General features: G+C 66.0%; 1 protein-coding gene and 1 long non-coding RNA gene across 2 annotated transcripts; one reads left to right on the forward strand and one right to left on the reverse strand.

Moving 5' to 3' along the window:
* Positions 1 to 60: 60 nt before the first annotated feature.
* Positions 61 to 21592, reverse strand: Tmprss9 (transmembrane serine protease 9). The gene is made up of 18 exons (XM_046444215.2): positions 21370 to 21592; positions 19422 to 19549; positions 18803 to 18870; positions 18558 to 18730; positions 16788 to 16835; positions 15380 to 15493; positions 13476 to 13647; positions 12296 to 12570; positions 10722 to 10858; positions 9803 to 10121; positions 8259 to 8430; positions 6713 to 6984; positions 5973 to 6109; positions 4195 to 4597; positions 1748 to 1919; positions 915 to 1180; positions 697 to 833; positions 61 to 378 (listed from the first exon to the last, which is right to left on the reverse strand). Exons 1-18 carry the CDS (start codon positions 21506 to 21508, stop codon positions 217 to 219), a joined length of 3294 nt encoding a protein of 1097 aa, XP_046300171.1. The 5' UTR covers positions 21509 to 21592; the 3' UTR covers positions 61 to 216.
* Positions 10483 to 17633, forward strand: LOC124092524 (uncharacterized). The gene is made up of 2 exons (XR_006851638.2): positions 10483 to 10773; positions 17110 to 17633. It is a non-coding gene; the product is annotated as an uncharacterized LOC124092524 (long non-coding RNA).
* Positions 21593 to 26494: the final 4902 nt, after the last annotated feature.

Raw genomic sequence — 26494 nt, forward strand, 5'->3', positions numbered from 1 at the left:
TGGGAAAGGACGGGATGAGGTTTTTGCTGTGCCATGGAGGTGCAGAGCCAGGGGCAAGAGGTTGTGTTTATTGGAACAAAGTACACAGTCCAGCTGCCCCCCATACCCTTCCACCCTTCACTGCCTGCCCACCACCCAGCATCCTCTCTGCAGACTGGGTGGACAGTGTTTCCTCCTCCCTGTCTAACGTCCTGGGCCTGGACAGCCACATGGTGGTCACTCCTCGATGTTTTGTCCTATCCAGCCTCTCACAGCAGCCACTCGAGTGTAGACACCTGGGAAATGAGGTCGACCGCAGCCGTAGCCCCAGCTGGTGACCCCAGTTAGCACCCATCGGCCAGAGGGCTCCCTGCAGGCCAGGGGTCCCCCAGCATCACCCTGTGGGAGAGAAGAGAGGGTTACTCAGGCCAATCTCTCCCCTCTCTGCCCTTAGGCCATGGGAGGGCCCATCTGACTTGGGCACCCCTGAACAACTGACCACTACAGGAATGACTTCAAGTGAGTGGCTTCCTCAGAGCCTCACTCATCTGGGAAATGGGTTCCACACTAGGGTAGTCCACTGGTACTGTTGGCGGGTGTTTGTGGATGGGCCCTTTCACAGCTGCCTCTGCCCTGCCTGCCCGTCCTTGTGGTCAAGGCCCTGGAGAAGAATGCCAGAGTGGGATGGCAGTGGGACCGCCCTCCTGGGGCGCTCACCGAGCAGCTGTCCACTCCGCCCTGCGGGAACCCAGCGCACAGCATGCGGCTGCTGATCTGCACCGGGTAGAAGCGGCGGCAGGTCTGCTCGCTGAGGAGGCGCACAGCGGCCTTCTGCAGCTGCCTCGCCATAGAGCCTGGGAGGGGAGCGGGGGAGGGTCGGCCGACCGCGCCTGGCCGGCTGCCCCCTGCCCCGCCACCCTGTTCCCGGCGCCTACCTCCCTCCCGCACGGAGCCCCAGCCGGTGATGACGCAGTGCATGCCCTCGGAGGGCCGCGGTGTGGGCTCTGGCAGGCAGATAGGCTGCACCAGGCGGCTGCGGCGCACTGGCCCGGCCAACTCGAGCAGCACCACGTCGTAGTCGAGCGTGTAGCGGTTGTAGAAGGGGTGCTTGTAGATGCGCGCCACTCGCTCCAGCTGCCCCTCGGCGCCGCTCAGGAATGGCGTGCCCAAGAAGGCCACCCACTGCTTGGGGTCCCCATAGCTGTGGGATGCACCAGCATAGGCGTCTGCCCAGATCTTGGTGCACAACCCTGCCTCTGCGGTGTCCCCGTGCCCCCACACCTGCCCAAGGCAGTTCCTCTGGAAATGGGGCCAGGGTGCTCCCTCCCTTTTAGGTGAAGGGGAACCCACACCCGGAATGTGGTCAGCCACTGTTTGCTACCACGGGGGGGACCTATTTTCAAAATGGTACTCTGAAGGGGGTTTGTGGGGGCCATGAGGTCCCCTGCCGCAGCCTGCTTGTCCCCTCTGACTCCAAGTCCCTTGGGGGGGGCGTGTCCTGATCTGGGCGTCCCCTCTGGAGCACTATTCAACTCCATTGAGCACCCTGCCAGGGAGAGGTCTTCTTGGGGAGGGGCACTAAGGTGGAAGGGGAGGGAAAGAAGTGAGCGCGACATTCCCCATGGGCTCTGCCTCGCCAGGTGTGGACCAGCGGATGCCCTGGGGAGTGGTGACCTGGCCAGCAGAGGCCCATGGCAGGGCAGGCATCCCGGCCCAGAAGGGGAGGCAGTGGTGTGGACAGTGCCAGCGTGCGGGGCCGCGGACTCACACGTCAAAGCAGTGTGCAGCTGACAGCAGCCACCTCTCTGCCACCAGCACGGCTCCACAGCGGTGCTCCCTGCGCCGCAGCCACAGGCTCACCTGCCACGGCCACTCACCTCGACCTGCGGCACTGCCACCCACAATCCTGGCCAGTGCTCTGGCAGGCGACAGGCCGCAACCTGCAGGGAGGCAAAGTGAGCAGTGAGGGGGACCACTGGGGCCACCTCTGGGGCAGAGGGGTGGGCAGTGGGCGGCTGCCCCAAGAGGCTAGGCCTGGCTCTTGGTCCTGCAGGGAGCCCTCTGGCCTCTCTCATGACGTTTGAAGTCGTGTTCCTGGTTAGCTCAGCTGTAGGGCAGCACCTCCTGGGCCCATCCCGGAGCCACCTGTGTGTGTCTCAAGCCCATGGTAACTGAGTCCCCTCTTGCCCTGGGGGACAGCCCTGTGGTTCCTGGTGCCCTGTGCACCCTTCTTTGCCAGGATCCTTCCCCCAGGCTGTGATCGTCCCCATCCCCATGGGGATGACATCCCTGATGAAGTGCACACTCGGGACAGGGTGGTTCTGGGGGGGTTGCAGGGAACCACCCCTGGGCCCGTAGCCACCTTCCTGCAGGGCACTTTCTCTCGGCAAGACCCCCTTCCCTGGCCCTCTCCCACCACCCAGGTGGCCACCCTGCCCTGGAGGCTTGGGGAGAGTCCTGTCCCTGCCTCAGCAAACACAAAGGTGGCCAGGAAAGGAAGGGCTGGCGTCCCCCACAGAAAGAAGGGGCAGACTGCAGGGCTGGCTGCGGTGCTCACTGCCGGCCTCGGACACCGGAGACCCCAGCCCCAGGAGGCCTGGGACCCCACGGAAGCACTGCCCCTCTTCTTAGGAATGCAGGTGGCCTGCACTGTGAGGGCCGTGTCTCCATTTAGGGGAGCTCCTTGCCCCTTTGGGGACCCCAGTTAGGACCTCCCAGGCTGTGGCTAGTGAGAGGGCAAAGGTTAGCTAGGTCAGTGCCCAGGCCCCAAGAGGCCAGTGTGTGGGGGTGAGAGATGCTCCTTCCCCAAGCCATCTCTGCCTTCTTACTCGCCGAGATGGCGCTGTCCAAAGCCTGGTCCACCCAGGCACAAACTTCCGATAAGGCTCTGCTGTGACCACCCACACTGTCCTGTCCTTTGTCTTCACAGAGGTAGTAGGACCTGGCTCTGCCTCACAGGGCAGACTGCTGTGGCCAGGGCCACCCACACTGATGTGCTCTGAGCGGGTGAGCTCTGACCAACAGCACCCCATGTCCTCCATGCCTGCAGGAGCCTCTCTCCCTCTGGCAAGCCACCCCCGGTTAGAGACTCCCTCGCTGTGCCCACCCTAATGTCCCTGGCTGTGTTGCTGGCCTTGTGGGCCCCATCAGACTTGTCCAGGGTACCGTATAAATGCGTGTGGGGGGAAGGGCCACCTGCCCCCAGGCCCGTCATGACAGCCCTGACAGGCAGTGACCTCAGCGACCTCCCCAGCCTCCCGTGAGCTGGAGGGAGGGCAGTGCTGGGGGAGGGCTGGAGGCCTGGTCTGGGGGTAGGGAGACACCCGGTTGCCCTTGGTGACAGTGGGACCAGGGAGCTCAGGTGCAGGGTGCAGTGGGGCTTCTGGGCAAACTGAGGCAGGAGATGAGGAGGGCACAGTGTCCCCCAGCTGGCTCCCAGACAGGACCGCAGCCCCATGTGGATGGTCACCCCAGCATCCCCCAAACCACGTGGGGCTCACTAGCTGAGCGGGGCCACCCAGTGCAGTTGCCCCTCAGGACAGCGCTGCAGGAGGCAGCTTCTCCTGGGTCGCTTGCAGCCCCAGGCTGGGGGCTTTACTCCAGACCCGCCACTGCAGCTTCTTGTGGTTCTGCTGACAGCGCCCGCCACGGAGCAGAGGGCAAAGGTGTGGTCTCTCCTGGCCACGCGTGGCCAAGGCTTGCTGCGCCTGGCAGCCTGGGTCCAGTGCCAGTGTCCCCTTCAGCCCACACCTCCGCCAGCAGCTGCCCCACGCCCCCGCATCTCCACTTTGCTTGTCTTCCCCTCACACCTAGCCTGATGTCAACTGCTGTGTCCTGGGGTCCCCATTGCCTCCCCATGTGGAAGTCCTTCCCCATTATAGCCTGGCGCACACCCCAGGGGCCTGGAGCAGCTTCCTTTTTAAAATAGAAGTTGGGTGACCCAGGGGTCACTGATTGACCACTAGTCGGCCAGGCCCTGACAGTGAGTCAGGTCCCCCGAATTCCTATGTTGATACAAAACCCCAGGAGCACAGGTGTGGCCCTGTGTGGAGAGAGGCCCGTTAGCGCAGCCAGGGCGCAGCGTGGCCCAGTGCATGGGCAGTCAGGACTGCGGGAGAAACGGGGGGGGGGGGGGGGGCTCGGAAGGAAGCAGCTGTGCTGCAGGCTCCGGCTGTCCCCTTCGGGCAGCTCCCACCGACTCACTGCTCCCTGTACCTGGCAGTTGGGAGCGTGTGGTGGACTCAGGGGTGTCTGCAGGCAGTGTCTTTCCCGGGGCAGTTGAGCTTGTGACGGACACCATCATGTCGGCAGGCTGGACAGTTGCCCTGATGCTGGCCCCAGGGGTGGTGGGTCTGCTGGTGGTGACCCCTGGGACTGTGAAGCTGGCTGTCGTCCTGGGGAGGCAGCTGGAAGTAACCGGCGTCCTCGAGGTGGTGGGGGGAGGCCTGGGGGGGGAGCCTGAGGACATGGTGTCCAGGATCCAGCCCTTCAGCCTGGTGATGCGCGTGTACACTCCGGGCTTCTGAGCCTGAGCACAGCCAACGCCCCAGCTCACGATCCCTGCCAGGTAAAACACACCTGGGGCCTCCTCGCAGGCCAGGGGTCCCCCAGAGTCGCCCTAAAGGAGAGCACCAACCAGCATCCGTCAAATGAGGGATGGGCATTGCCTGGGCACCAGGAGACCTGGCTGCGGAGCCGGGCCTGGTGAGTGCCCTCAAGCTGGCTCTGGCTGCTGCCCTCTCCAGGCCACATCAATCTTGCTTTTGTTGCAATGGAAATAAAAACTGCAGAAATCTCCAGAAAAAAACAAGAACAGCCATGCCCCCCCCCCCCCCGCCCATGAGCCCCTGCTCCTGGCTGCGGCCCCTCCCTCTGCCTCACCCAGGACTGTGCCGCCAAGAGCCTGAGGCTGGCAGCACTGTGGCTGCCAAAGGTGGCCTCCTGCCTCCTGCCCCACGTGAAGTGACCATTTGTATGTAGACTAGGTAGATGCAGTATTGTGTGGCACTCATTCTGTAGTTGTTATAGACATAAAGGTAAGTGGGAGATGACCGTGCAGGCCTGTCCTCACAGCGATCCTCGGAGAGGAGCTTTGCTATGATCAGATGAGAATCTGAGGTCTAGAGAGGTAACTTGTCCAGGGTGACCACTGATAAAAGTTGGGCCAGATACCCGTGTGGTGGCACAGGCCTGTCATCCCAGCTCTTCAGGGGGCTGAAGCTGGAAGATCTCAAGTTGGAGGCCAACCTGGGCAACTTAGTGAGACCCTGACCCCAAATAAAAATATTGGAGAAGAGCCTGGTGTGTACTCAGCAGTAGAGCCCTTGCCTGGCGTGCTCAGTCAGTCCCCCCAGTCTGCCAGGCACGACAGAGACAGTGAGCCGGACTTGGACCCAGGCTCAGGGCTGGTTGGGTTCCCCTTTCAGGTGGTGCCCACACTACCACACGGCTGCCTTTTGTTGTTTTTCTTCTTCTTCAATACCAGGGACTGAACCCAGGGTGCTTAACCAAACGGAGCCACGTCCCCAGCCCTTTTATTTTTTATTTTAAGACAGGGCCTTGCTAAGTTGCTGAAGCTGGCCTTGAACTCACGATCCTCCTGCCCCAGCCCCTGGGGTCACAGGTGGGCACTGCGCTGCCCTTCCTTTCATTCTTTGCTTTGTTGACTCATCTTTGTCCAGCCCCAGGGATGGACCCCAGGGCCTGGTACATGTTGTGAGAGTGCTTCCCACTGAGCCACACCCCACAGCCCAACCAGTCTCCTACGAGGGGCACCCGGAAGCCTCCAGGCTCCCTGCACAGAAAACCCCTTCGCTTCATCTTTGCAGATCCCGCTGAGCGCTTCACCAGCCCCGCACCAGTAGGCTGGCACCTAGTCCAGACCCCACAGGGAACTTCTGGATGGCCGGGGGGAGGCAGACGGGCTGTCCGCCAAGTGGGGAAGGCGCAGAGCCTCCTCCTGTCCCCCAGGCCCGAGACCTCCCCTGACTCACCTGGCAGGAGTCGACTTTGCCCTCCAGAAAGCCTGCACAGAGCATGCGGTCGGTGAGGGAGAAGTTGTACAGCACGCTGCAGGCCTTCTGGTCGATGATGCCCACGGAGGCCTTCTGCAGGGTGTCGGGCTTGGTGGCTGCCGAGAAGGAGAGTCCAAACGCCACTCAGTGAGTGGCCACCAACTGCCTGGCCTAGTGCTGACGGCCTGAGACGGAGGTGCTGTCCCCAAGCTGCAGTTGAACAGATGGGGCCTACAGCGTCACAGTTGGTTTAAAGTCATGTGGGAGGAGGAGGCAGATCCAGACCCCCAGCTCAGAGCCCAGGCCTGTCTTCTGACTCTGCCCCAATGGGAAGGCCATCCTGGGGTTCTGAAGGACACGCCGACTCTCGGGGCAGGAGCTCTGAATGGGGCGGCAGTGGCCAGCACAGCTCCTCCATAGTGGGCTAGAGACTAAGTGTTTTCTGCTCTATACCCAGGCAGCCTCTGTTGCCACCACTCAGCTTGGCCACTGTGGCACCCGCATGAACGCTGTGGACTGTGAGCCTCTCAATCTCCACAAACAGGCATGCCGACGTGGCCCCAGGTGTAGGGAGAGAAGCAGCCAGCAGGGGTGGGCCGGAGGGTGGACACAGGCCTCTGAGTAGGCAGAGCCCAGGGCGCGGGGAAGAGAGGTGATCCCACCCTGCCTGGGCCTGGCCTGGAGAACAAGGCCATCTTCCCCGGGGGGGTGGCACTCACCGTTTCCTTCTTGCGTGTTACCCCAGCCTGAGATCACGCACTTGCGGCCCACAGGGAATTTCTGGATGGCCAGGGGGAGGCAGACAGGCTGGATGTACTTGTTGAAGACCAGGGGGCTGGCCAGCTCCAGCACCGCCACGTCGAAGTCCAGGATGCCAGGATTGTACCGGGGATGCAGTGCCACCCTGCGCAGCCCAAGCTTCACAGGGCTCCCGCCCACGCCCAGGAGTGATGCGGTGCCCAGGTGGGCCTGCACGCGCTCGGCCTTGGTGCTGTGAGACAGGGGCCCCGATGCGCCCAACTGGAGGACAGCGGGCCATGGGGATGGACGGGCATAGGGGTGGGTGTGAGGCTGCAGGGTAGGGAGGGCAAGGGAGGAGCTATGGATAGGGAGGGGAGGGACTGGCTAGAAATTGTGAGGGAGGCGAGGTGGGTGGAGGGGGAGGGCCATGGGTGGAGGGACCTGTAGAGCGGGCAGGGGAGGAGCTATGGGTGGGGAGGGGCGGGGCTATGGGTACAGAGTGCAGGGGAGGAGCTATGGGAGGGGCAGGGCTGTGGGTAGAGTGGGCAGGGGAGGAGCTATGGGTGAGGAGGGGCAGGGCTGTGGGTAGAGTGGGCAGGGGAGGAGCTATGGGTGAGGAGGGGCAGGGCTGTGGGTAGAGTGGGCAGGGGAGGCGCTATGGGTGGGGAGGGGCGGGGCTGTGGGTAGAGTGGGCAGGGGAGGAGCTATGGGTGAGGAGGGGCGGGGCTGTGGGTAGAGTGGGCAGGGGAGGAGCTATGGGTGGGGAGGGGCGGGGCTGTGGGTAGAGTGGGCAGGGGAGGCGCTATGGGTGAGGAGGGGCGGGGCTGTGGGTAGAGTGGGCAGGGGAGGCGCTATGGGAGGGGCAGGGCTGTGGGTAGAGTGGGCAGGGGAGGCGCTATGGGAGGGGCAGGGCTGTGGGTAGAGTGGGCAGGGGAGGAGCTATGGGTGAGGAGGGGCGGGGCTGTGGGCAGGGGAGGAGCTATGGGTGGGGAGGGGCGGGGCTGTGGGTAGAGTGGGCAGGGGAGGCGCTATGGGCGGGGAGGGGCGGGGCTGAGGTGGAGGGAGGAGCTGGGTAGGAACAGTGGGTGGGGCAGGGTAGGGGCGGGGCTACGGGTAGGGAGGGTAGGTGGAAAGGATCTATGGGTAAGAGCAGTGCAGGAGGAGGGGTAGGTGAGGGAGTGGGGCTACGGGTAGGGAGAATGGAGGGGAGGAGCCATGGGTAGAGGGGAGGGGCTAAGGGTAGGGAGGACAGGGGAGGTGGGGGAGGGCTTTGGATAGGGAGGGCGGGGCTAAGGATGCTGGGCCTCAGGGCTGCTGGACAAACAGCCCCCCACCAGGGAGCTTGGGCGGCTGTCTGGCTGACCGCCAAGTGGGGAAGGCGCCCTCCTCCTCCCGTCCCCACAGGCCCTGAGTCCTCCGGCCCAGGTGCCCCGAGCATTGAGACGCGGCTTGCGCGGTGCGCACTCGGTGGTAGGCACTGAATGCTGAGGGTCAGATCGGGGGTGGGCGATCCCGGGGCCTTACTGGTTGAAGCAGTGGGCAGCTGACAGCAGCCAGCGGTCACCCACCACGGTGGCTCCGCAGAAGTGCCTTGGACCTTCCTTGAGGCTGACCTGCCAGGGCACCTCCCCAGACGCAGCCCCAAGCCCACCCACAATTCGGGTGGGCTTCTCCATCGCAGGCCGGGCCCCGCACTCTGCCAGGAGACAAGAGAGAGGGGTCCGAGTGCCCTTGTCCACTGCGGACACAGCATCCTAGGCGTGGAGGGCCCTGGGATGCTTGAGTACAGCTGTCTGGCTGAGTCACCCTATTCTGCAGAGTACGCTGTGGAGGCCCCAGGTGTCCTGCCTGGGGTTGGGCAGCAGGTGGTGACAGCCCCGTGGGCTTCCCAGGCACCAGGCGCATGGCCACAGAGCAGGCTACACATTGAGGGCCCAGGGCGCTCAGAGATAGTGGAGATGGTTCTCTGGGATCTGGGGACAAGATGCAGGTGACAGTGAGAGGCAGCATGGGTGTCATGGGCTCAGAGGCCTAGCAGGTCAGCACATGGTCAGCTAAGGCTGGACCCAGTCCTGGGCAGTATCTGTCAGGGGGTCTTTGTGGGCCTCTGCACCCAGGCTTCTGGCCCTCCAGGTACGATGTGTCCTCCCAGGGGCCCAACACGGTTGCCATCAAAGAACGAGGTCTCAGTGAGGAGAAGCCTCAGTGAGGGGTCCTCACGTCTTACACAGGAGTCACCATGCAACAGAGCAATCCCACTCCTACACATACACCCCCAGGAGCTAAGGCACGCCCTCCCATCCTGTCCCCGAGGAACAGTCCAGGTGTCTGTGAATGATACAGGGACCCACATCTGGAGCAACCCTCACGGGCAGGAGCAAGGTGACACAGCTGCAGTGTGGAGGGACCTGAGGACCTTGTGCTTGGTGAGAGTCAGACACGCAAGGCCACAGCGTGTGACCAGTGACAGGAGAGTCCAGACAGGATGTGGAACTGTGGGTGCAGAGCTGGGGGGGTGGGGGCCTGCTCATGGGGTGGGCTTCCTTTTGAGTTGTTGGAATATTCTGGAACTAGTGGTTATGGCTGCACAACTCTGCGAATGTACCAATAGCCACTGAACTACACACTTTGAAAGAGTGAACTGCATAGTTTACATCAGAAAACTGGTTACAAAATCAACAGGAGCCGGTGCACTGCACACGCCTCTCATCCCAGCAGCTCAGGAGGCTGAGACAGAAATTCAGAGCCAGCCTCAGCAACAGCAAGGTCCTGAGCAACTCAGTGAGACCCTAAATAAAATACAAAATAGGGCTGGGGATGTGACTCAGTGACCAAGTGCCCCGAGTTCAATCCCTGGTACCAAAAAACAATAAAGAAATAAATAAAAAGTTTCAATGTAAAATTGGAGGATAACCAACCTGCCACATTTCCTATGCTCGTGCACATGGCAGACATCAGTAATCGGTCCCCATCATCTCCTTCCCACTGGGCGCTTCAGAAAGCCAGTACCAGCCAGTCCAGCCCTGCATAGCAGCCGACTTTGGCCTGCGGCTCTGCCTGGGAGTTACCTTGTGGTTTAGGAGCCATGAAGGAGTCCAGGGGTGCAGGGCTGGTGGCCTGCATGGGCTTGGCGGGAGTGTCAACCGTAGGGCTCTCAGGGCTGGTCAGCCAGGCAGTGCTGGGGGCGGTGGGGACAGAAGCCACAACCAGGGCTGGTGGCTTGCTGGCAGTGGAGGTTGCCTGCAGGATCCAGTCCCGCAGCCGTGTGACCCGGGCGTAGACCCCGGGACGCCCTGCTTCTGCACAGCCGATGCCCCAGCTCACGATGCCAGCCAGAAAGAACCTGCCGGAGGGCTCCTCACAGACCAGGGGCCCTCCCGAGTCACCCTAGGAGATGGAGGCACACCTCAGCACGGACTGGGCTCCCGGAGGCAAGCCACAAGTCGAGCTGCAGGGTCCAGGGAGCCCAGCACACAGGCCTCCTGAGATCTTGCTCAGCCTTCCTTGGAGGCCTGGCCTGGACCTTGCCTTCTTCCTGCCCGGGCCTCTGAGCAGCTCTGTTGCTCCTTCTTAGCGCAGCCACCACGGGGACCTGAGGGCCACAGCTGCCTTCCTTCTCCACCCCTCAGGGATGGGAGCAGACGCGGGGACAGGCTCCACAGCTGTGCTGAGCATCGACTCGACGGCCTGGGCCACACAGCTCAGGAGAGCTGGACGCGGGGGGAGAGGCTCCCAGGGAACAGGTGTCCATGGGGGCGGAGGGCCTTGGGCAGCATGAGGGCGTGGGTCACGGCTGCGTCAACGCCTTGGGCACGCACTCGATGAGCTCGGCAGTGTGTTGCCTGGTGACAGCCAGCACCAAGGACGCTCATCCCCACCAGGTTGACAGTGACTCCCCACAGGACCGTCCACCGGGGGCCTCCAGACAAGCTCCTGTCCCCTCACACTTTTCCCTGGGAAGGGGATGGGCAGAACCTGGGAGCTCACCTGACAGGAGTCCACCTTCCCGTCCAGGTAGCCGGCACACACCATCCTGTCGGTGAGTGAGGGGCCGTACAGGCCAGCACACAGGGCCTGGTCCAGCAGCTCCACAGTGGCTTTCTGCAGCACCTCTGGCTTGACCACTGCCCCGATGGGGAGAGAAAAGCAAGCTGAGAGCTCTGGTGCCCCAGCAGCCACCCCGAGCCAAGAGGCTGAGGACCGGCTCCTCTCCAAGCCTGTTTCCCGGCTGTCAGTGGGGCATCTGGGAGCACCCGGCTAAAACCAGCCACAGGTAGCTGCGCTGAGAGGCCCCTCTCCCCCTGGACAGGTCGGGTGCTCCTCCCTCCCCACCGGCTCTGCCTCCAGCCTCCTCCTGGGGACCTCGGCTCCCCCTTTCAGGCCGCTGTTGGTCCCGTCTGCGCGACCCCTCGCTCTGCCTGGCACCTCACTGTCATGTCTTCCCTGCTCCCTGGGTCTCAGTTCCCACCGGCTCCGGCCTGGGCTGCTCGGCCAGGGTGCTGGTCCTCAGGTCGGCCGGCCTGCTCTCCGGCTTCTCACCCAGGGACCCTCCCGGGACCCCTGCACGGCCCCCACCCGTCCTGCCTGGCTTTTCTGGGTTGTGGGAGGCCCTGGTCTTGTGTCCCTGGACCTGTCCCCAAGGCAGCAGCCACAGGCCACCTGCAGTGTTTAAATGGAGGTTTAAATGCATTAAAGTGAAATGACGCGCAGCCTCAGCTCCGGGCTCCTGGGCCACTGCCCTGGCCAGTGGCTCTCCGGAGGCGCCCCAGGCCTCGGACTTGCCCTTTTGTCCTGCCGTCCACTCGGCCTGGAGGCCTGGCTCCTCAGGCAGCACGGAGCGGCTCCAGTCAGGCCCACCGAGCCCTCGCCACCGGCAGGGCACCTGCTGCCCACGGTGGCCCACCAGGAGGCCCTGCCTGGCAGCACGTCCCCGCACCCTGTGGTAGCTCCCCGACCCAGTGCCGGGCCCCCCTGAGGCTCATGGAGGCTGCTCTCCAGGACCCTGGACGCCCCCCAGCGCCATGGGGCACTCCCCATCGTGAATCACCAGGACCCAGAGCCAGAAGGCACCAGGTGGCCTCGGCCGGTGGCCTAGCCGGAAGGCCTGCCCCTGGGGGATGAGCCCCAGGACAGGCAGGTGTTCCCAGCAAAGCCCCCGCGCGCCCTGCTGGGCTCTGCCGGAACCTGAGCAGCCGGCAATTGAGCCAGCGGCCACGCCCGTCTCCCAGCCCTTGGGAGGTTGAGGCAGGAGGCTTGAAGGCTAAGGCCGGCCCCAGCAAATCAGAGAGGCCCTCAGCGACCCACAAGACTCTGCTGGCCTTAAAATCAAATATGCGAGGCTGGGGTGCCCCCTGGGGGAGGCCGGGCTGGTGGGGGTCCGCCCTGGCTCGCCCCCAGCGGGCGGAGTCTGTGGCTGACCCCGGAAGTCCCACTAGTCACTCGGAGTCTGCAAAGGCAGAACCTCGGGAGGCGAGGACAGCAGTGCCCGGCTTGCTGGCCCAGGCCGAGGCTGGTGGCTGCCCGCCTGCCCTCCCGCCCGCAGGACCCTCACAGGTGCTTACGGAAGTCCTCCTTGAGGTAGCCCCAGCCCGAGATGAGACACTTCCTGCCTGGTGGGAAGACGTGGGTGGGGGCCGGGAGGCACACGGGCTGGATGTACCTGCCCAGGGGCAGGGCCCGGGCCAGCTCCAGCACGGCCACGTCGAAGTCGGCCGTGTCCGGGTTGTAGGAGGGGTGCTTGGCGATCCGGACCACCCGGGAGCGCACGGCGCTGGCCTCCGAACCACTGAGGTGGGTGGTGCCCGTGAAGGCCACCCACTGGGATGGGTCCTGGAATCTGCAGAGACAAAGCCTGATCAGCGCACCAAGGACAGGACCCCCGGCGCGAGGGAGGAAAGGCCTCCACACAGGCTCAGGGGGAGCTGTCCCAATGGCTGGGCGCGGTGGCCAGCCTGTTGTCCAGCGCCTGGGAGGCTGAGGCAGGAGGCTCTCAAGTTCAAGGCCAGCCTCAGCAACTTATGGAGGCCCTGTCTCAAAATAGAAAAAATAAAAAGGGCCAGGAGTGTGGCCCAGTGGAACAGCAGGGTTAAGTCCCGGTACCACCCCCATGCACGCACACACACACGCACGTGGGCACACAAACCAAAGTGAATGCAGCCAAGTCCACAGGGGTCAGACATCCACCATCTCGCTCATCCTGAGAGGGACGCAGGGGAGCCACCAGGAGGCCGCTGCCCACGGCTCGGAGACTGAGGGCGCCGGTGGCACGTGGGCAGTCGGGCCTTCCTGGGGCTGCAAGAGCCAGAGGCCACGCGGCCCAGCAGTCCTGCGTCCGGGGAGCACCCAGGGGACCAGGGGACCTGGCAGCACCTGGCCTCGGGCCGGCCTGGTCCACAGCAGCCCCCGGAAGGCACCGCAGACACCACGGTGAGCGCCACCTCCCACAGAGCCTCCCGGGCAGGGCAGGACCGGGCAGCGCCTCAGGAGGACAGGACAGAGCTGAGGACACACAGGCCCCGCCCTCACACGGGGACCGTCCCGCCCGACACACACACACACACACACACACACACGCACACGCGCGCGGGACCCTCCCACACACATGCACGGGGACTGCCCACACGCCCTCAGGACGCCCAGGGCCTCCCAGCCGCAGAGCCAGGTGAGCCAGGGGCAGGACTGGTTGGAGGGCACAGAGGCCCAGCCCAGAGACATGGCAACTCTGGAGGGGGCAGGGCTCACTCGTTGAAGCAGTGGGCGGCAGACACCAGCCACCTGGCCCCGATGACGGTGGCTCCGCAGAAATGCTCCTGGTCCTCGCGCAGGCTGGCTTGCCAGGGGAACTCCCCGGGGGCGGCCTCCACGCCGCCCACGATCCTGCCCGCTGACCTCCAGCCCGGCTGCAGCCCGCAGTCTGCAAGACACAGGCGGCCACGCGGGCCAGCGCCCGTCACTCCTGTGGCCCGAGCCCAGGACGCCGTGTCCCCCCCTGCACAGGGCACAGGCCCTTGGAGGGGAAGTGTCGGGTGGGTCCCCACGGCCGGCACTGCTCGGTGCCTTCTGTCGGTGCCAGGAGTGGGGACAGGTGGGACCCTCTGCCACCTCCCCGCCCAGCGCTGCGGGTGACCGGCACCGCCCTGTGGCCCCCAGGTCCTGCCCTGGCAGGGCCAGTGAGACTCGGGTCGGCCCTGGTTGGACCCTGAGCCCAGCGCCGCGAGTGTGGCCGCATTGGCAAATGGGGTCAGTGCGGGTGGGGCCCGAGAAGCCGCCCGGTCCTCACAGAAAGGGCACCAGGGGGACAGGGGCAGGGGAGGGGCCTCGGAGCCAGGCCGCCTGCAGACTGCGGCCCACGCCCCACACGCCACGACCCGCCGGGCAGGCCTGGCCTCTGTGAGTGGCCAGCAGAAGCCCTGGACTCCTGGGCCAGACGACGGCCCTCGCTGCAGCTTTGGTGTGTGTGGACACTCGTCACAGGCTCAAGAGGTGCCGCTGGCCGGCTCGGGCCCTCCCACTGCCGCCTCGGCCCCCGCCTTCCCGTCCTCTGTGGGGAGGGCCAGGGAGCCCGGCGGCTTCCTGGGTCCCCTGTGGCTGCAGGACCTGCTGGGGCTCACGGAACCTGAGGGGGCCTCGGGGACCCCCCACTGTGGCCAACGGTACCCAGCGCAGGGTCCACAGGTGCAATGGCTGAGGGCCGTTCCCCTGACCGCTGCCCCACGGCCGGGCAGCCTCGGGCCCCTCCTCCCAGAGCTCCACCAGGACCAAGTGTTGGTTTTGGTCCCAGGAACGGATCTCAGGGCCACTCAGCCACCGGGCCACCCCAGCCCTGGGTGGCACCTTATTAGAGACAGGGTCTCTCTGGCTGCTTGGCGCCTCGCTGTGGCTGAGGCTGGCTCTGAACTGCCAACCTCCTGCCTCAGCCTCCCTGGCGCTGGCATGACACGAGTGGCCACTGCGCCCAGCTCACAGGGTCCAGGGTTTTAAAAAAATTTATGGAGGGGTCAGGAAGGAGCCCAGGGCCTCGCACATGCTGGCAGGTGCCCCACTCCGAGCCGGCCCAGGGCCACCTGTTACTGTCCTCACCAAACGCCTGAAGTCCCTCCAGGCACCCGGGAAAGTCCCGCCCCCGCATGGTGTCAAGATTAGGGACCGTGTTGTGTGACGCTGCTCCGGCCGTGCGTCTGAGGAGTCGTGAAACAGGGCAGGGCTCTGGGTCGACCTGTGTCCCTTCCCCAAGCCACGTCTCGTCATCTGTAGGCAAATGCCCACCCGGCCACCTGCAGCAGGAGCTCGGTCGGGCCTCAGGCCACGGTGACGGTGACGGTGACGAGCGAGGCTCTTCCCACTGCGCCTGTCGCACCTCCTTGGGCAACCCTGGCCCCACGACGCCCGGGCAGCCCTGTGCAGTGTCCCTGTCCCCTTTCTTACCTTTCTGCATGGGCTACATCTGCTAGGAAAATGTCGGCTGCGCGTCACACTCTCCCGAGTCCAGCTGCTGGCCTTCAGGCTCCCACAGTTTGTCCAGGACCGCCCCGGGCCCGGGCCCCCTCCCTCCCTTGCTGGGTGCCCCTGTGCCATGTGCGCTGTGGACGCAGAGTCGGCCGTGGGCCCTGCGACGGGGACGTGCCCTGGAGCCCGGCCGGACTGACCGCAGTGTGCCTCGTCGGACCCGTCCGCGCAGTCCACCCTGTCGTCACACTCGGGGTTCACTGTGTCCACACACTGCTGGCTCTGGCAGGAGAAGGAGCTCCCCGGGCAGTGGCCTGAGGGCAGAGAAGGACCCAGTTCCCAGCCTCGCCCAGAGCTGGCCAGCTGGGGCCACCACCGAGGAGACGCCTCTGAGCTCTCGGCCTCTCTGGACAGCCAGTGACCCTCTTAGAGGACAGGGAAGTGACCGGCGGTGTGGTCCCGTCCCCCCATAAAGCTATTTCTTGTTCGTGATTTTTGTGGTCTCCGTGACAGGCGTCCTGAGTGCTGGCCACCGGGCCGGGGGCAGTACCCACGGCCAGCTGCCTCCTCATGGGCAGGAAGGCCCTGGGCAGGCGCCTTCTGGCCTCAGCAAGGGCGTGGCTAGGAGGTGACGTGGCTGAGGTGGCTGCTGGCCACGGTGACATGGTGAATGCCAGGCCCAGCCTCGGCCCGTGGGGCTGAGACCACGGGTCAACAACAAATCCCCCCAGGGCCAAGGGGGGAGCAGGGCGGAGCCGGCTCCTGAGCCCAGGTCTCCCACGGGGGGTCAGGACAGCAAGGCCCTGGGCACAGCCCACACCTCTGTGGGGCCAGGCAAGGGGGGCGCAGGCGCACCCCAGAAACCAAAGCCTCCACCCCAGCTCGCTGAGCTGGCCTGTCCTCCGGTGGACGATGCCCACGGCGGGACTCGCCACAGGGGCTGCTCCCGGACATCCAGGGCCACCACCCTGGGCTCTGTGGCCGTGGTCCTTCCCTGGGGTGTGTCCTGCCCCACCACACGCGGCCAGGACACCCCAGACGTGATGCCATCGTGTCCCCAGGTATGGCTCAGCCTCCCTGGGGACAGAGCCACCTGGTGAGACCTCTGGGTCAGGGGTCCCTGGACCCCCAGAAGCCCTGTGCCCCGCGATCACCGGCCCCCTGAGGCCCAGTGCTGAGTGGGGCGAGGCCCGGGTGCGCCTGGCCTGGGGCCAGCAGGCGGGTGTCCTCAGACAGCGCAGGGTTTCCACACCTGGGTGCTGCGACCCAGAGCGGTCCACCTCTGGGGGTGTCCTGGGCCCTGCAGGGTGCTGGGCCGTGTCCCTGGTCTCCACCTCTCTGGCCAGGAGCTCCCCACTGCTGACATGGCCCAGGGTCCCCAGGGTCCACCCGGCCCCGACGGAGGATGCGCCTGGGCAGGGGTGGAGGCCGGGCAGGCCACGTGGGGAGCTTCCTGACCACGGCCCCTTTTAAACTGGTTCCCGCGTGTGGACACCTCCGCACGGCAGCGCGGCACGGCCGGTCCTCAGGGCCCTCTGGAGCCTCCCGCAGGAGCCGCCCAGGACAGGGTGCCACCGTGGGCTCGGAGGGGCTGACCATGGCGCCTACCTGACTTTAAGTCTCTTTCGGTGGCTGTCCCAGGTCCCCCGCGGCTGCCTGAGGAAGAGCAGAGGACAGGTGCTGGCTGGGCCGCGGGCTCCCTTAGTGGCCCTGCGCGGTGGCCGAGGGCCCGGGAGCTGCCTCTCCAGCCTGCCCCTGCCACGCGGGGGCCGCTCTGAGGCCCGCGCCCTCCGTCCTGCAGCGAGAGGCCCCGAGGCCCTGACCACGGCTCCTGGTCCAGGAGCTGAGGGCGTGTCTTCCGATGTCGGAGTCACCCCGGGTTGAGTCACACTCACTGTCCTTGTAACCCTGCCCTCCTGGCCTCTTTTAGATGGAACTTTCCAAGAACGAGGGGCCCCCATGACCGCGCTCTCCCGGCCCCTCGGAGCCTGAGACCAGGGTGGAGGAGCCGCCTGGGGCTGGGTAAGGCCGTCTGTGTTTTCTTTGGTGTCCCTGCGAACTCACACTGAAGGTCACCCTGAAGGTCAGCTGCCCACTCGGGTCAGGGGCAGCAGCTGTGCCCAGCCCCCGCCTGGGAGCTCGTCAACAGCCACCAGCGCTGGCAGCTGCCTTATGGACGGGGCAGAGGGAACATTTCTGCCACAGAGGAGAGTCCTGATGGAGGGTGCTGCAGTGTGGTCACTCCAGCCTGGACAGCGCGTTAGGATAGCCAGAGGGGACCGCGGAGGTCCTGGACAGCAACTGACAAATCTGACCTTCAGCAGCCGGAATGGCTCCCAGTCCACTCTCCAGAGAGACCGTCCCCACCCTGTGGCTTTCGAGTGCTGAGTCTGCCCCTATTTCTGTGGCAAGGGTGGGCCCTTGTGATGGTCAATAAAGTTTTATTGACACACGGCCACGCCCATCCTTGTTTTGTGCAGTAGGATCCTTCTCCCTGGGAGGCACGGTCCCAGAGCCCAGTGGACGCCTGGAGCCAGATGACCGGTACGTAGGAGGCCTTCCCCCCGCGCTCACCCGCGACATGCAGCTGGGAAATGGACAGGAACTAGCCGGAGTGGCTCAGCGTAGAGCTCAGCCTGCACCTGCCAGGCCCTGGGGTCACCCAGCTCCACAAAAGGCGGATCACAAAACGGAACAAGGACACCAAGCGTGGTGACGCACACCTACGGCGTCCTGGTGGGGCTGGGCATGGCCACGCCGGGAGTCCCAGCGGCTCAGGAGGCTGAGGCAAGAGGCTGGCAAGTTCGAGGCCAGCCTCAGCAACTCAGTGAGTGCTAAGCAGCTTAGCCCGACCCCGTCTCTAAATAAAGAAAACGAGGCAGGGGTGTGCCCAGCGGTCCATCCTGGGCCCTTCCTGGGCCACACACACCAGAAAGAGCGCTGCAGTCGCACCCTGCGGGGGACTGGCCGGCACCTTGGCTCTCGTGAAATGAGCCGACACAAGCGCTTCCCTTATGTAGGAAGAGACAGGTCTCCGTGCTGCCCGGCTGGTCACGGACTCCTGGGCCCAAACAACCCTCTGGCCTTGGCCTCCCGGGTAGCAGGTGACAGGTGTGCACAGCCGTGCCCCACGTGACGGCAGGCACGGCGACCCCTCGGCGGTCAGCCTGCAGACCACGGTGGCTACTCCAGGGCGGCCTGGCGGGCAGCACATACAGTGTGGACCCTCTGGACGCAGAAGTGACTGACGGGGTGGGTCAGAGTCCCACGGTGCTCCCAGGGCAAACCTGAGGCCTGCCCAGGGCAGCAGGGACCTGGGAAGGGGAGCCGTGGCTCTGACCCGAGCACAGCTGGCCGGCGGTCCCCAGCTCCACTCACCCGTGAGCTCTGCCGACACGATGGTGCCGTAGGCGGCCAGGGGGACCCCGCGACCCCGCAGGCTGGCCCGCAGGCCCTGCCGGAGCAGCTCCTCCTCCAGGTCCAGGCCAGGTGGCCGGAGCGCGCGCAGGAAGTGCAGCCGAAAGCGCACCAGGACGCTGGCGTTCCCGTCCCTGAGGGTGGGGACAGGCCCTGAGGGGTCTCCGGCTGTCCACCAAGGCCCCTCCCCTCGGAGGAGGACTCACCGGTAGCTGAGCACCGTGCAGCCCGTGCAGACGGCCTCCAGCTCCGTCTCCCGGAAGCTGCTCACAAACTGCAGAGGGAGGCCACCAGGTGAGGCCCAGCAAGAGGACAGGGTGGGCCCGGCCCCTCCCCGCAGGGACGGCCAGGCAGCAAGCCTCGCCCCGAAGCTCAGGGGGCCGCAAGGCCAGGGAGCCACCAAGTGGAGGTGCAGACAGAACAAGTGTCCCCTGAAAATGAAGGGCACACAGCGCCGCCCGTCCTCCTGCGGCGTCCTCAGCCAGAGCCGGCGTGGAGGGACCTGCCGGCCTGGCACCCAGTGAGCAGCGGCAGGCGCAGGGGGACCCTGAATCCCGCCCGGGACATTCCTGTGCGGACCGCCTGTGTGGAGCCGAGTGGGCAGTGAGCCCCCCGTCCCCGAGCTGCACCGGGCGCCGAGTCCAGGGACCTTCCTGGGAGCCCGGCCGGGCACGGGGGCTAGACGTGGAGGACCTGCAGCCTCTCCCGCCGCCCCCTGCCGGGCTCAGTGGCTCAGACTCCTCCACCTCGGGACCCACCTCGCCCACCCAGGGCACAGCTCCTGGCCTCCCTCCCACCCAGCCCCAGCCTCCCTCCCGCCCTCACCAGGGCCTGCAGCGCGGGCGTGAGCGTGCGGTAGTAGTGGGAGTCCTCCTGCAGCAGGGAGCTGGCGTAGCGGATGCCCCGCAGCTCGGCGCTGTGCTCCACCTGGACGCCCTGTGTGGACAGGAGGGCTGCGGCAGCCCAGAGCCCCTGAGAGCCGCCCACGGCCAGGCCCTCAGGTCCCCTGGGCACAGGGCAAGGCCCCGGAAAGTTCCCAGGAGACTGCAAGAGTCCCCACCGCCTCCCGAGGGCCTGAGCGAGCCACTGTCCCCGGGAGCCTCCAGGAACACCTGGGCCCTACCCGTGGGAGTCACTGGGCCCAAAGAGCAGGACCGGGGACAAGAACGGACGACGGCCACCAGAGGCCAGGAGGCACCTCCCACGGGGACTGGGGGCCTCCACAGCAGCCTGGCCGGTCACAGCCGCAACCACGGGGCAGCATGGCGTCCCCTCTGCCCACCCCCCTGTCTCAGGGGCTCCTGGGGCGTCTGGCCCTGGCAGCCACAGGGAGGAGGCTCGCCCCGCGGGCAGCGCAGACAGGACAACCCGCTGTGACCGTGACCCCCCGTGACCCAGGCTCAGGAAGGTGCAGAAGTGACCCCGAGGGTCCCGGTCCTTGGCCGAGCTCTTCCCGCCTGGCCAGGGCTCCTGAGCCGTCGGGGAGGGGCCAAGGACACCACGTCAAGTGTCCAGTGTCCCCAGTGAGCGTCCAGGAAGTCCCAGGAGTGACCCAGGGACTGCGGCCCAAAGCGCAGCTGCCTCTTGGACGCAGGTGAGGAACTCTCTCCCCGAATGCACACCCCTGCAGTCCACACACATGCACATGTGTGCACACCCACATCCTTGCACACGCGTTCACACACACGCACCACACACGCACTACACACGGTCCAGAGTGTGTTGCACTTGGCACCGTGGCCAGTAGGGGGCCCCTGTGGGACACCGGGGAGGGGGCGTCCCAAGCTGGGGCTGGAGGCAGGCGCTGACCACTGAGCCACCTCCCAGCCCTCCGAGGCTTATTTGGAGACAGGGTCTCGCTGAGTTGTCCAGGGCCTTCCTAAGTCACTGAGGCTGGCCTCGAACTTGGGATCCTCCTGCCTCAGCCTCTCAAAACCACAGGGATGGCAGGTGTAGCCGCTGCCCCCAGTTCAGACAAACATTTTTTAAAATATTGGCAGTGGAGGGACAGGCACAGGGTCACCGTGACAGGTCACCATCCTGCCATGCCAGAGAAGTTCCCCAAACTGCTATTTGTCTTCATCGACATACGGAAGAAACACGGCGGTCTCACCTCCGCACAACCCAGACCTCATCACGCGCCGGCCACACGCTGCCGCCTTCCGACAGAATGTCCCAGATCTCCCTGTCCAGTGGTGGCCCCTGAGCCACAGGCGGCCCCTGGGCAGCAGGACGTGGCCGGAGGGACTGGGGAACTGCATCTTGGGTACACTGTCCCTCCCACCAGGCAGCCCGTGCCACTGGGGCCTCCCCGGGGGACAGCAAGCTCCGCCACACACGGGCCTGGCACATGTGGGGACGTTCTCGCGAGCTCTCTGCTCTGGCTCTGCCCCTCAGGGACCCCAGGACAGGCAGGGTGAGAGCCACCAGCAGGGGAAGGCGTGGCCCGTGTCACGCCCACCCAGGTCCCTCCAGCTTTGAGCCTGGTGTCTGGTGGACCACCCTGTTGGGACCTGTTGGCGCCTCCCCACCTCCCCCCCCGGGAGACCCGGCCCCAACTGGGGACGCAGATCTCAGGCCCCCCATCGGCCCCGAGAGGAGCCCTGTGCTGCCCTGAGTGGTCCTCAGAGCTCCCCTGACTGGCCCAAGGGTCAGCCTCCACCCACGCTGGGCGGCTCAGCCTCGATCCTGGGGTGGGCAGGGACTCCCGGAGACGGCGCGGGGCTCCTGAGGGTCCCTGGCTCTGTGAGCCCGGCCAGCCCCCGCCACTCACCCAGAAGGGCTCCCAGGGTGACAGCAAGCAGGCTGGTGGCCGCCACCGCGGCAATCGCGGCCCGGCAGCCCGCGGAGTCCCGAGCCCGTGTGTCCTCCGCTGCCCCAGGCACCAGCTGCAAGTCAGCCGCGGGCTCCATGGCAAAGACGGACGGACGGACGCGACCTGGATGCCGCAGGAAGAGACCCCGTCAGAGCTCAGCCGCTTCCCTCTCTGAGCAAGGGCTGGCTCCCCGGGCAGAGCCCCCGCCCGGCTGCCCCCGCCCAGGGCAGCCAGGGTTCCCGCTGGGGGAGAGCCTGTGTGTTTCCTGCGGGAACTCAGTGGCTCTGAGGGACACCGATTGGCCATCTCACAGTGACAGACTCGAGGAGTCTGAAACAGTCTGCCCGCCCCCCGGGTCGTCCCGTCCCCTCCTCAGCTCCAGGGCCAGCAGCCCAGCGTCCCCCGGCTCCTGACTCTCACCCTCCTGCCTCCTCCCATGAGGACCCTGAGGTGACCCTGGGTGACCCCAGCCCAGGGCCTCCCCTGATCCCACCTCAGAGCCCTCTGCCCTGGGGGTGCCATGTCCACAGGCCCTGGGACGAGCACGGGGACTTTCAGCCTGTCACAGACGGATGAGCTGATGCAAGGAGAGCGGCCTCCTCGTCCCTGGGCACTTGCTGTCCCTGTGCCCTGAACTCTCCCTTGATGTGACCCCGGGCTGTGTGAGCACCCTCGCTGTGCCTGGTCCTCTGAGGGGCCACAGCAGAGAGCACGGGGGCCACAGCACCCATGGTGACCTAGTCATTCCTGCCGCACAAGTCCAGCCCGGGATCCTGGCAGGGGGTTCCAGCCGTGTCTTTGGAAGGGAGGCTCGGAGGGGAGGCTCGGGGAGGGGAGGCTCAGGAAGGGAGGCCCGGGGAAGGGAGGCCCGGGAAAGGGAGGCTCGGGGAAGGATTTGTAGCCAGACTCTGTCCCTGGACCAGTGACGCCCATTGCTCTGTGTTCAGAGTGGACTCTGCATCCAGCACCTGACCTGCAGCCACCTCTGCAGACAGCCCTGTGTCCCCAGAGGGTCCCCTCCTCCCTCTGTCCCTGTGGTGGCTCCCCACAGTGGCATTTGGGGCATGCCGTCCCACCTTTCTGAGAGTCCCCGGGGACCAAGATCCAGCGTCCTCCTCATCCGTCTCCCTGCGTCCCCCTTGTCCCCAACGCCACCTCCCTGGGTCCCCTCCACTCGCCCCCCATCAGCCTTCTTTGCTGCTTTGCAGACTCCCCGGCCGCCCTCAGGCCTGCGCCCTCTCCGGCCCCAGTCACCGCCCCTACAAGCCACTCCCGGCCACCGCGGCTCCCCCCGCGGCTCCCCCCGCGGGTCTCCGCGGCCCCCACTGCCCAGCGACCCGCTCTCTGGTGGGAGGAAGGAGCCCATTCTCGCGGGCTGTGGCTTTCCCCGGGTGAGCGTCCGGCCACCAGCATGGGCGCCGGGCCAGCTGGGACGGGGCCTGAGCTTGCTGGCCACACCGAGAGCTGATGAGGCGGCCAGTCTCAGGCCACGGCCAGGGCCAGCACCTCTGCCTGGAGGACCGGGGTGAGTCCCTCCCCTCCGAGGCCAAGCAGAGCTAGAGCCCCCAGCCACAGGAAAGCAGCGTCCAGCCTGGCCCCTCGTGCTGCCTCGACGACGATGGTGGCCCGTGGGGTCAGGAAGCCGCGTGGAATGCTGCCCAGGGGGCCACCGTCACAGCCAGAAAGGAACCGAGCCTCAGTCCACCGACCCCAAGGAACCGAGTCCAGCCTCCGATGACCCCACAGAGGACCTGAGCAGAGGGCCCAGCTCAGCCAGATGCCCGACCCCAGAGACCGTGCATCGAGGGGAGTGTCACCTGTGCTTTCCCCGACTCCTGGGGGGCGACCGCCTGCTCTCCTTTCCTGTCGTTCATTCAGCCCTGGGGCGACCCCGGGGGGCTCTGCACCCGAGACACACCCCCTTCCATTTTCATTTTTTGAGACAGGCTCTTGCTAAGTTGCTGAGGCTGGCCTCTCAAACTTCCCATCCTCCTGCCTCAGCCTCCTGAGTCACTGGGATGACCGGCGTGACCACTCAATCTGGTACCTGTATTTTGTTTTAAAGAGTTTAGGGCGGGGCTGGGCTCAGGGGCAGAGCGCGTGCCCAGCACGTGGGAGGCGCTGGGTTCCACTCTCAGCACCACGTAAAAATGAAAAAGATTTTTTTAAAGAGTTTGATCGGCTTTATTTTCAGTTCTAGAATCGGGTAGCGCTTCAATCAGAGAAGAGAGAGTGTCCCCTGGTGTTTAGAGAATGAAGAACCGGAGCCATCACAAGACTCCTGCTTTGCAACCCTTTCTTTCTCTCAGTTCCAGATACTCAGAGGCGGGGATTCGCCTGAGCCAGGATTGCAGACCGGCCACGCAGACCCTGACCAAAGGCAAGGCAAGGAGTGATGCTGGGTGGCCAAGTGGTCAGCGCCTGGCCAGCAGGCACGAGGCCGGGCTCCACCCCGCCCTGAGAACAAAGGAGAGGAAAGAAACTCTTCAGGCAGGGGCGGCCTTCAGTGGGCAGGCGGGCGGGGAGGACCAGTGAGGCCCCGAGGGTCAGCACTGGCATCCCTGGCCTCCGGCTCCCCCCGGGCCCGGCGCTCCCTGCTGGCCAGGCCGCTGTGCGGAGCCCTGGGTCTGCTGGGCGGGTCCGGGAGCTTGGGACGGGGCCTCGCCAGTGTTGGCCGCCCCGTCCTCGTCCACTCACCAGATCCTGCCCACCTGTGCCCCTCGCCCAGCGGGTCCCTGTCCAGCACGAGGGTGCGGCCTGTGGGTGGGGCCCAGTGCCTGCCCCAGCTGGCCCTGCCCGTGGCGGGACAGTCCTCTCCTGGCCTGCGACACCCCAGAACCCAGGGAACAAGCCCGTTCTGCTTCCCCGATGGGACCCACAGAGGCGCCCCGGGGTGGGCTGCCGTGGAGGCCCCGGGCCCCTGGGCGGCCTGGCACCCGTCGAAGCCGCTGCGGCCCTGGATGGCAAATCCGTGTGTCCATCCTGGGAGCCGGGGCCCAGTTGTGTGGTCAGAAAACATTCTGGGTGTCCCGCCAAGGTCTCTAAGACACGACGGGCAGCCAGGTGCAGCGGCCACTCCTGGCACCCCAGCGTCTGGGGAGGCCGAGGCCGGAGGATCGCGAGTTCAAAGCCAGCCTCAGCCGTGCAGCGGACCTCTACGCAACGCAGCGAGACCCGACTCAAAAGACAACATAAAAAGGGCGGGGACGGCGTGCTCCGTGGCCGAGAGCCCTGGTTCCGTCCCTGGTACCCAAATGGCCAACTCTGTCCTGGGGCCCTGGGCAGCCCAGGCCCGCAGCCCACAGGCCGCGGGAGCCCGGCCCCTCCCCCATCGGCGACCTCGGGTGGCTGGAATCTCGGAACATGTCCCCGAGCCGCCCAGGGGACACATCCTCACGGGGTGGGCACTGCACGAGGTGTGAGTGTCCAGTTGGCATTCGTGGGGCTGCTGGGGGGACCCACAGGCGCTGAGGCGCTGTGGGGGGCTGTCCCTTCGATTGCTCCTGCGTCGGGGGACCTCGTCCCAGGGTGGACGTGAGGGCGTGTCTGGTGCGACGTGGGGGCCAGCCCCCCGGGAGGCGCAGTCGCTGTGCAGGCCATTCCCCTGAGTCCAGGCCCCTGTGGACACTCCGTGTCATGGTAACGCTGGTGACCGCTCTGGGGACCAGCCTCAGGATCCTGTCCTCAGGGGAGCACGTCCTGCTGAGGGCCGGCCAGGGCCTCCGAGGGCAGGGAGAAGGGGTGCTGTCCCTGGCCTTCACCTCACCCTGGAGGGGGCTCTCACAGGAGCCGGGTCTCTGAGGGCCTTGAGGGGCCGTCTTAGGGACAAAGGGCCCCAGGATCCCCGTGGGGTTGGGGCTGGGAGCTCGAGTTCCCGGCGGCGCTCACCGCCACCCGACGCGGCCCTCCCCGCCCGGGCGCTCTGAGGACACCTGTGTTCTCTGGACCGTCCTGTCGTCACCTCGCTGGCCACAGAATGGACGCCGCTCCCATTCAGCAGGGAACAGACGCGCCATTGATTCAGCCGCCCCCTCCGGTACTCGCGCCCGGGATGTGGGGGATGCTGCCCTCGGCGGGCAGCGGGCAGGCGAGACGCACAGTGGCCCCGGGAGAGCCCCTCCTCACCTGTGCGCAGAGCCCTGACCTGGGCGGCGGGGAGGCTGCCGGAGCGAGACTGTGGGCGCCTGGGAGGGGCTCGGCGGGACCCGGCTCCCTCCCTCCCTCCCTCCCTCTTCTTTTCTTTGGGGACAGATGTTTCCTAAGTGGCCCAGGCTGGCTTCACACCTGCGGTCCTCCTGCCTCAGCCTCCTGAGTCACGGGATGGCGCCGCCCGGCACCCAGCTGGGCCAGGGACTTTTCACAGGGCGATACTGTCCCCTGGGCCTGAGCCACACTGGGGACGTATGGGGTGTCACGACTGGGGGCCCCCGGCCTGGAGAGGTGGAGGCGGGGACGCTGCCCACCACTCTCGGGCCGGGAACGGACCCCGGGAGCCACGGCCCTGCACCCCACTGGGATTCTCTGGGGGACGCCTCACTACTGCCCGTCCAGCCAGAAAGGGGCAGGGAGGGGACGAGGGCTCTAGAAGGTTCCGGGGCGCTGGGCTGCTGGGCTGGGGAGGGGCGGGTCCAGGAGGAGCCAGGGCGGGCAGGACGCACACCACCTCCTGGGTCAGTGCCCGGGCCGGGCTTTGCGGCTAGAGGACGCTCAGTTTTGCATAAACCTAGAAGGCTCCTGCCCACGGCTCCTGACCCTCCCGCCCACACCAGGTGACCCACAGCCCAGGGTGCACAGGACGACCGTCTGCAAGAAGGTGCCTGACTCAGAAAGCCCCTGAGGGCCGGCGGGCGGCTCAGGGCCGAGGGCGGGGACCCTCAGCACCAGTTTCCAACAAATAAGTGAACCCAAGCGTCGGACTGGGGAAAGGAAAGAAGCCCTTAACTCCTGACGGTCGTGCCCGGACACGGTCCATCCGGAATCACCCGTTCCCAGAGTCCACGCCTCTGCGCGCCCGGCCGCCCAAGCCCATGGTGCCCTCTCCTCCGCCCCTCCACCCTGTCCATCACCAAGGACTGTTGTCAAG

The sequence above is a fragment of the Marmota monax genome, unplaced genomic scaffold (genome assembly GCF_021218885.2).
Source record: "Marmota monax isolate L192 unplaced genomic scaffold, Marmota_monax_Labrador192_F-V1.1 WCK01_AAM20220418_F8-fsc00102, whole genome shotgun sequence".
NCBI lineage: Eukaryota > Metazoa > Chordata > Mammalia > Rodentia > Sciuridae > Marmota > Marmota monax.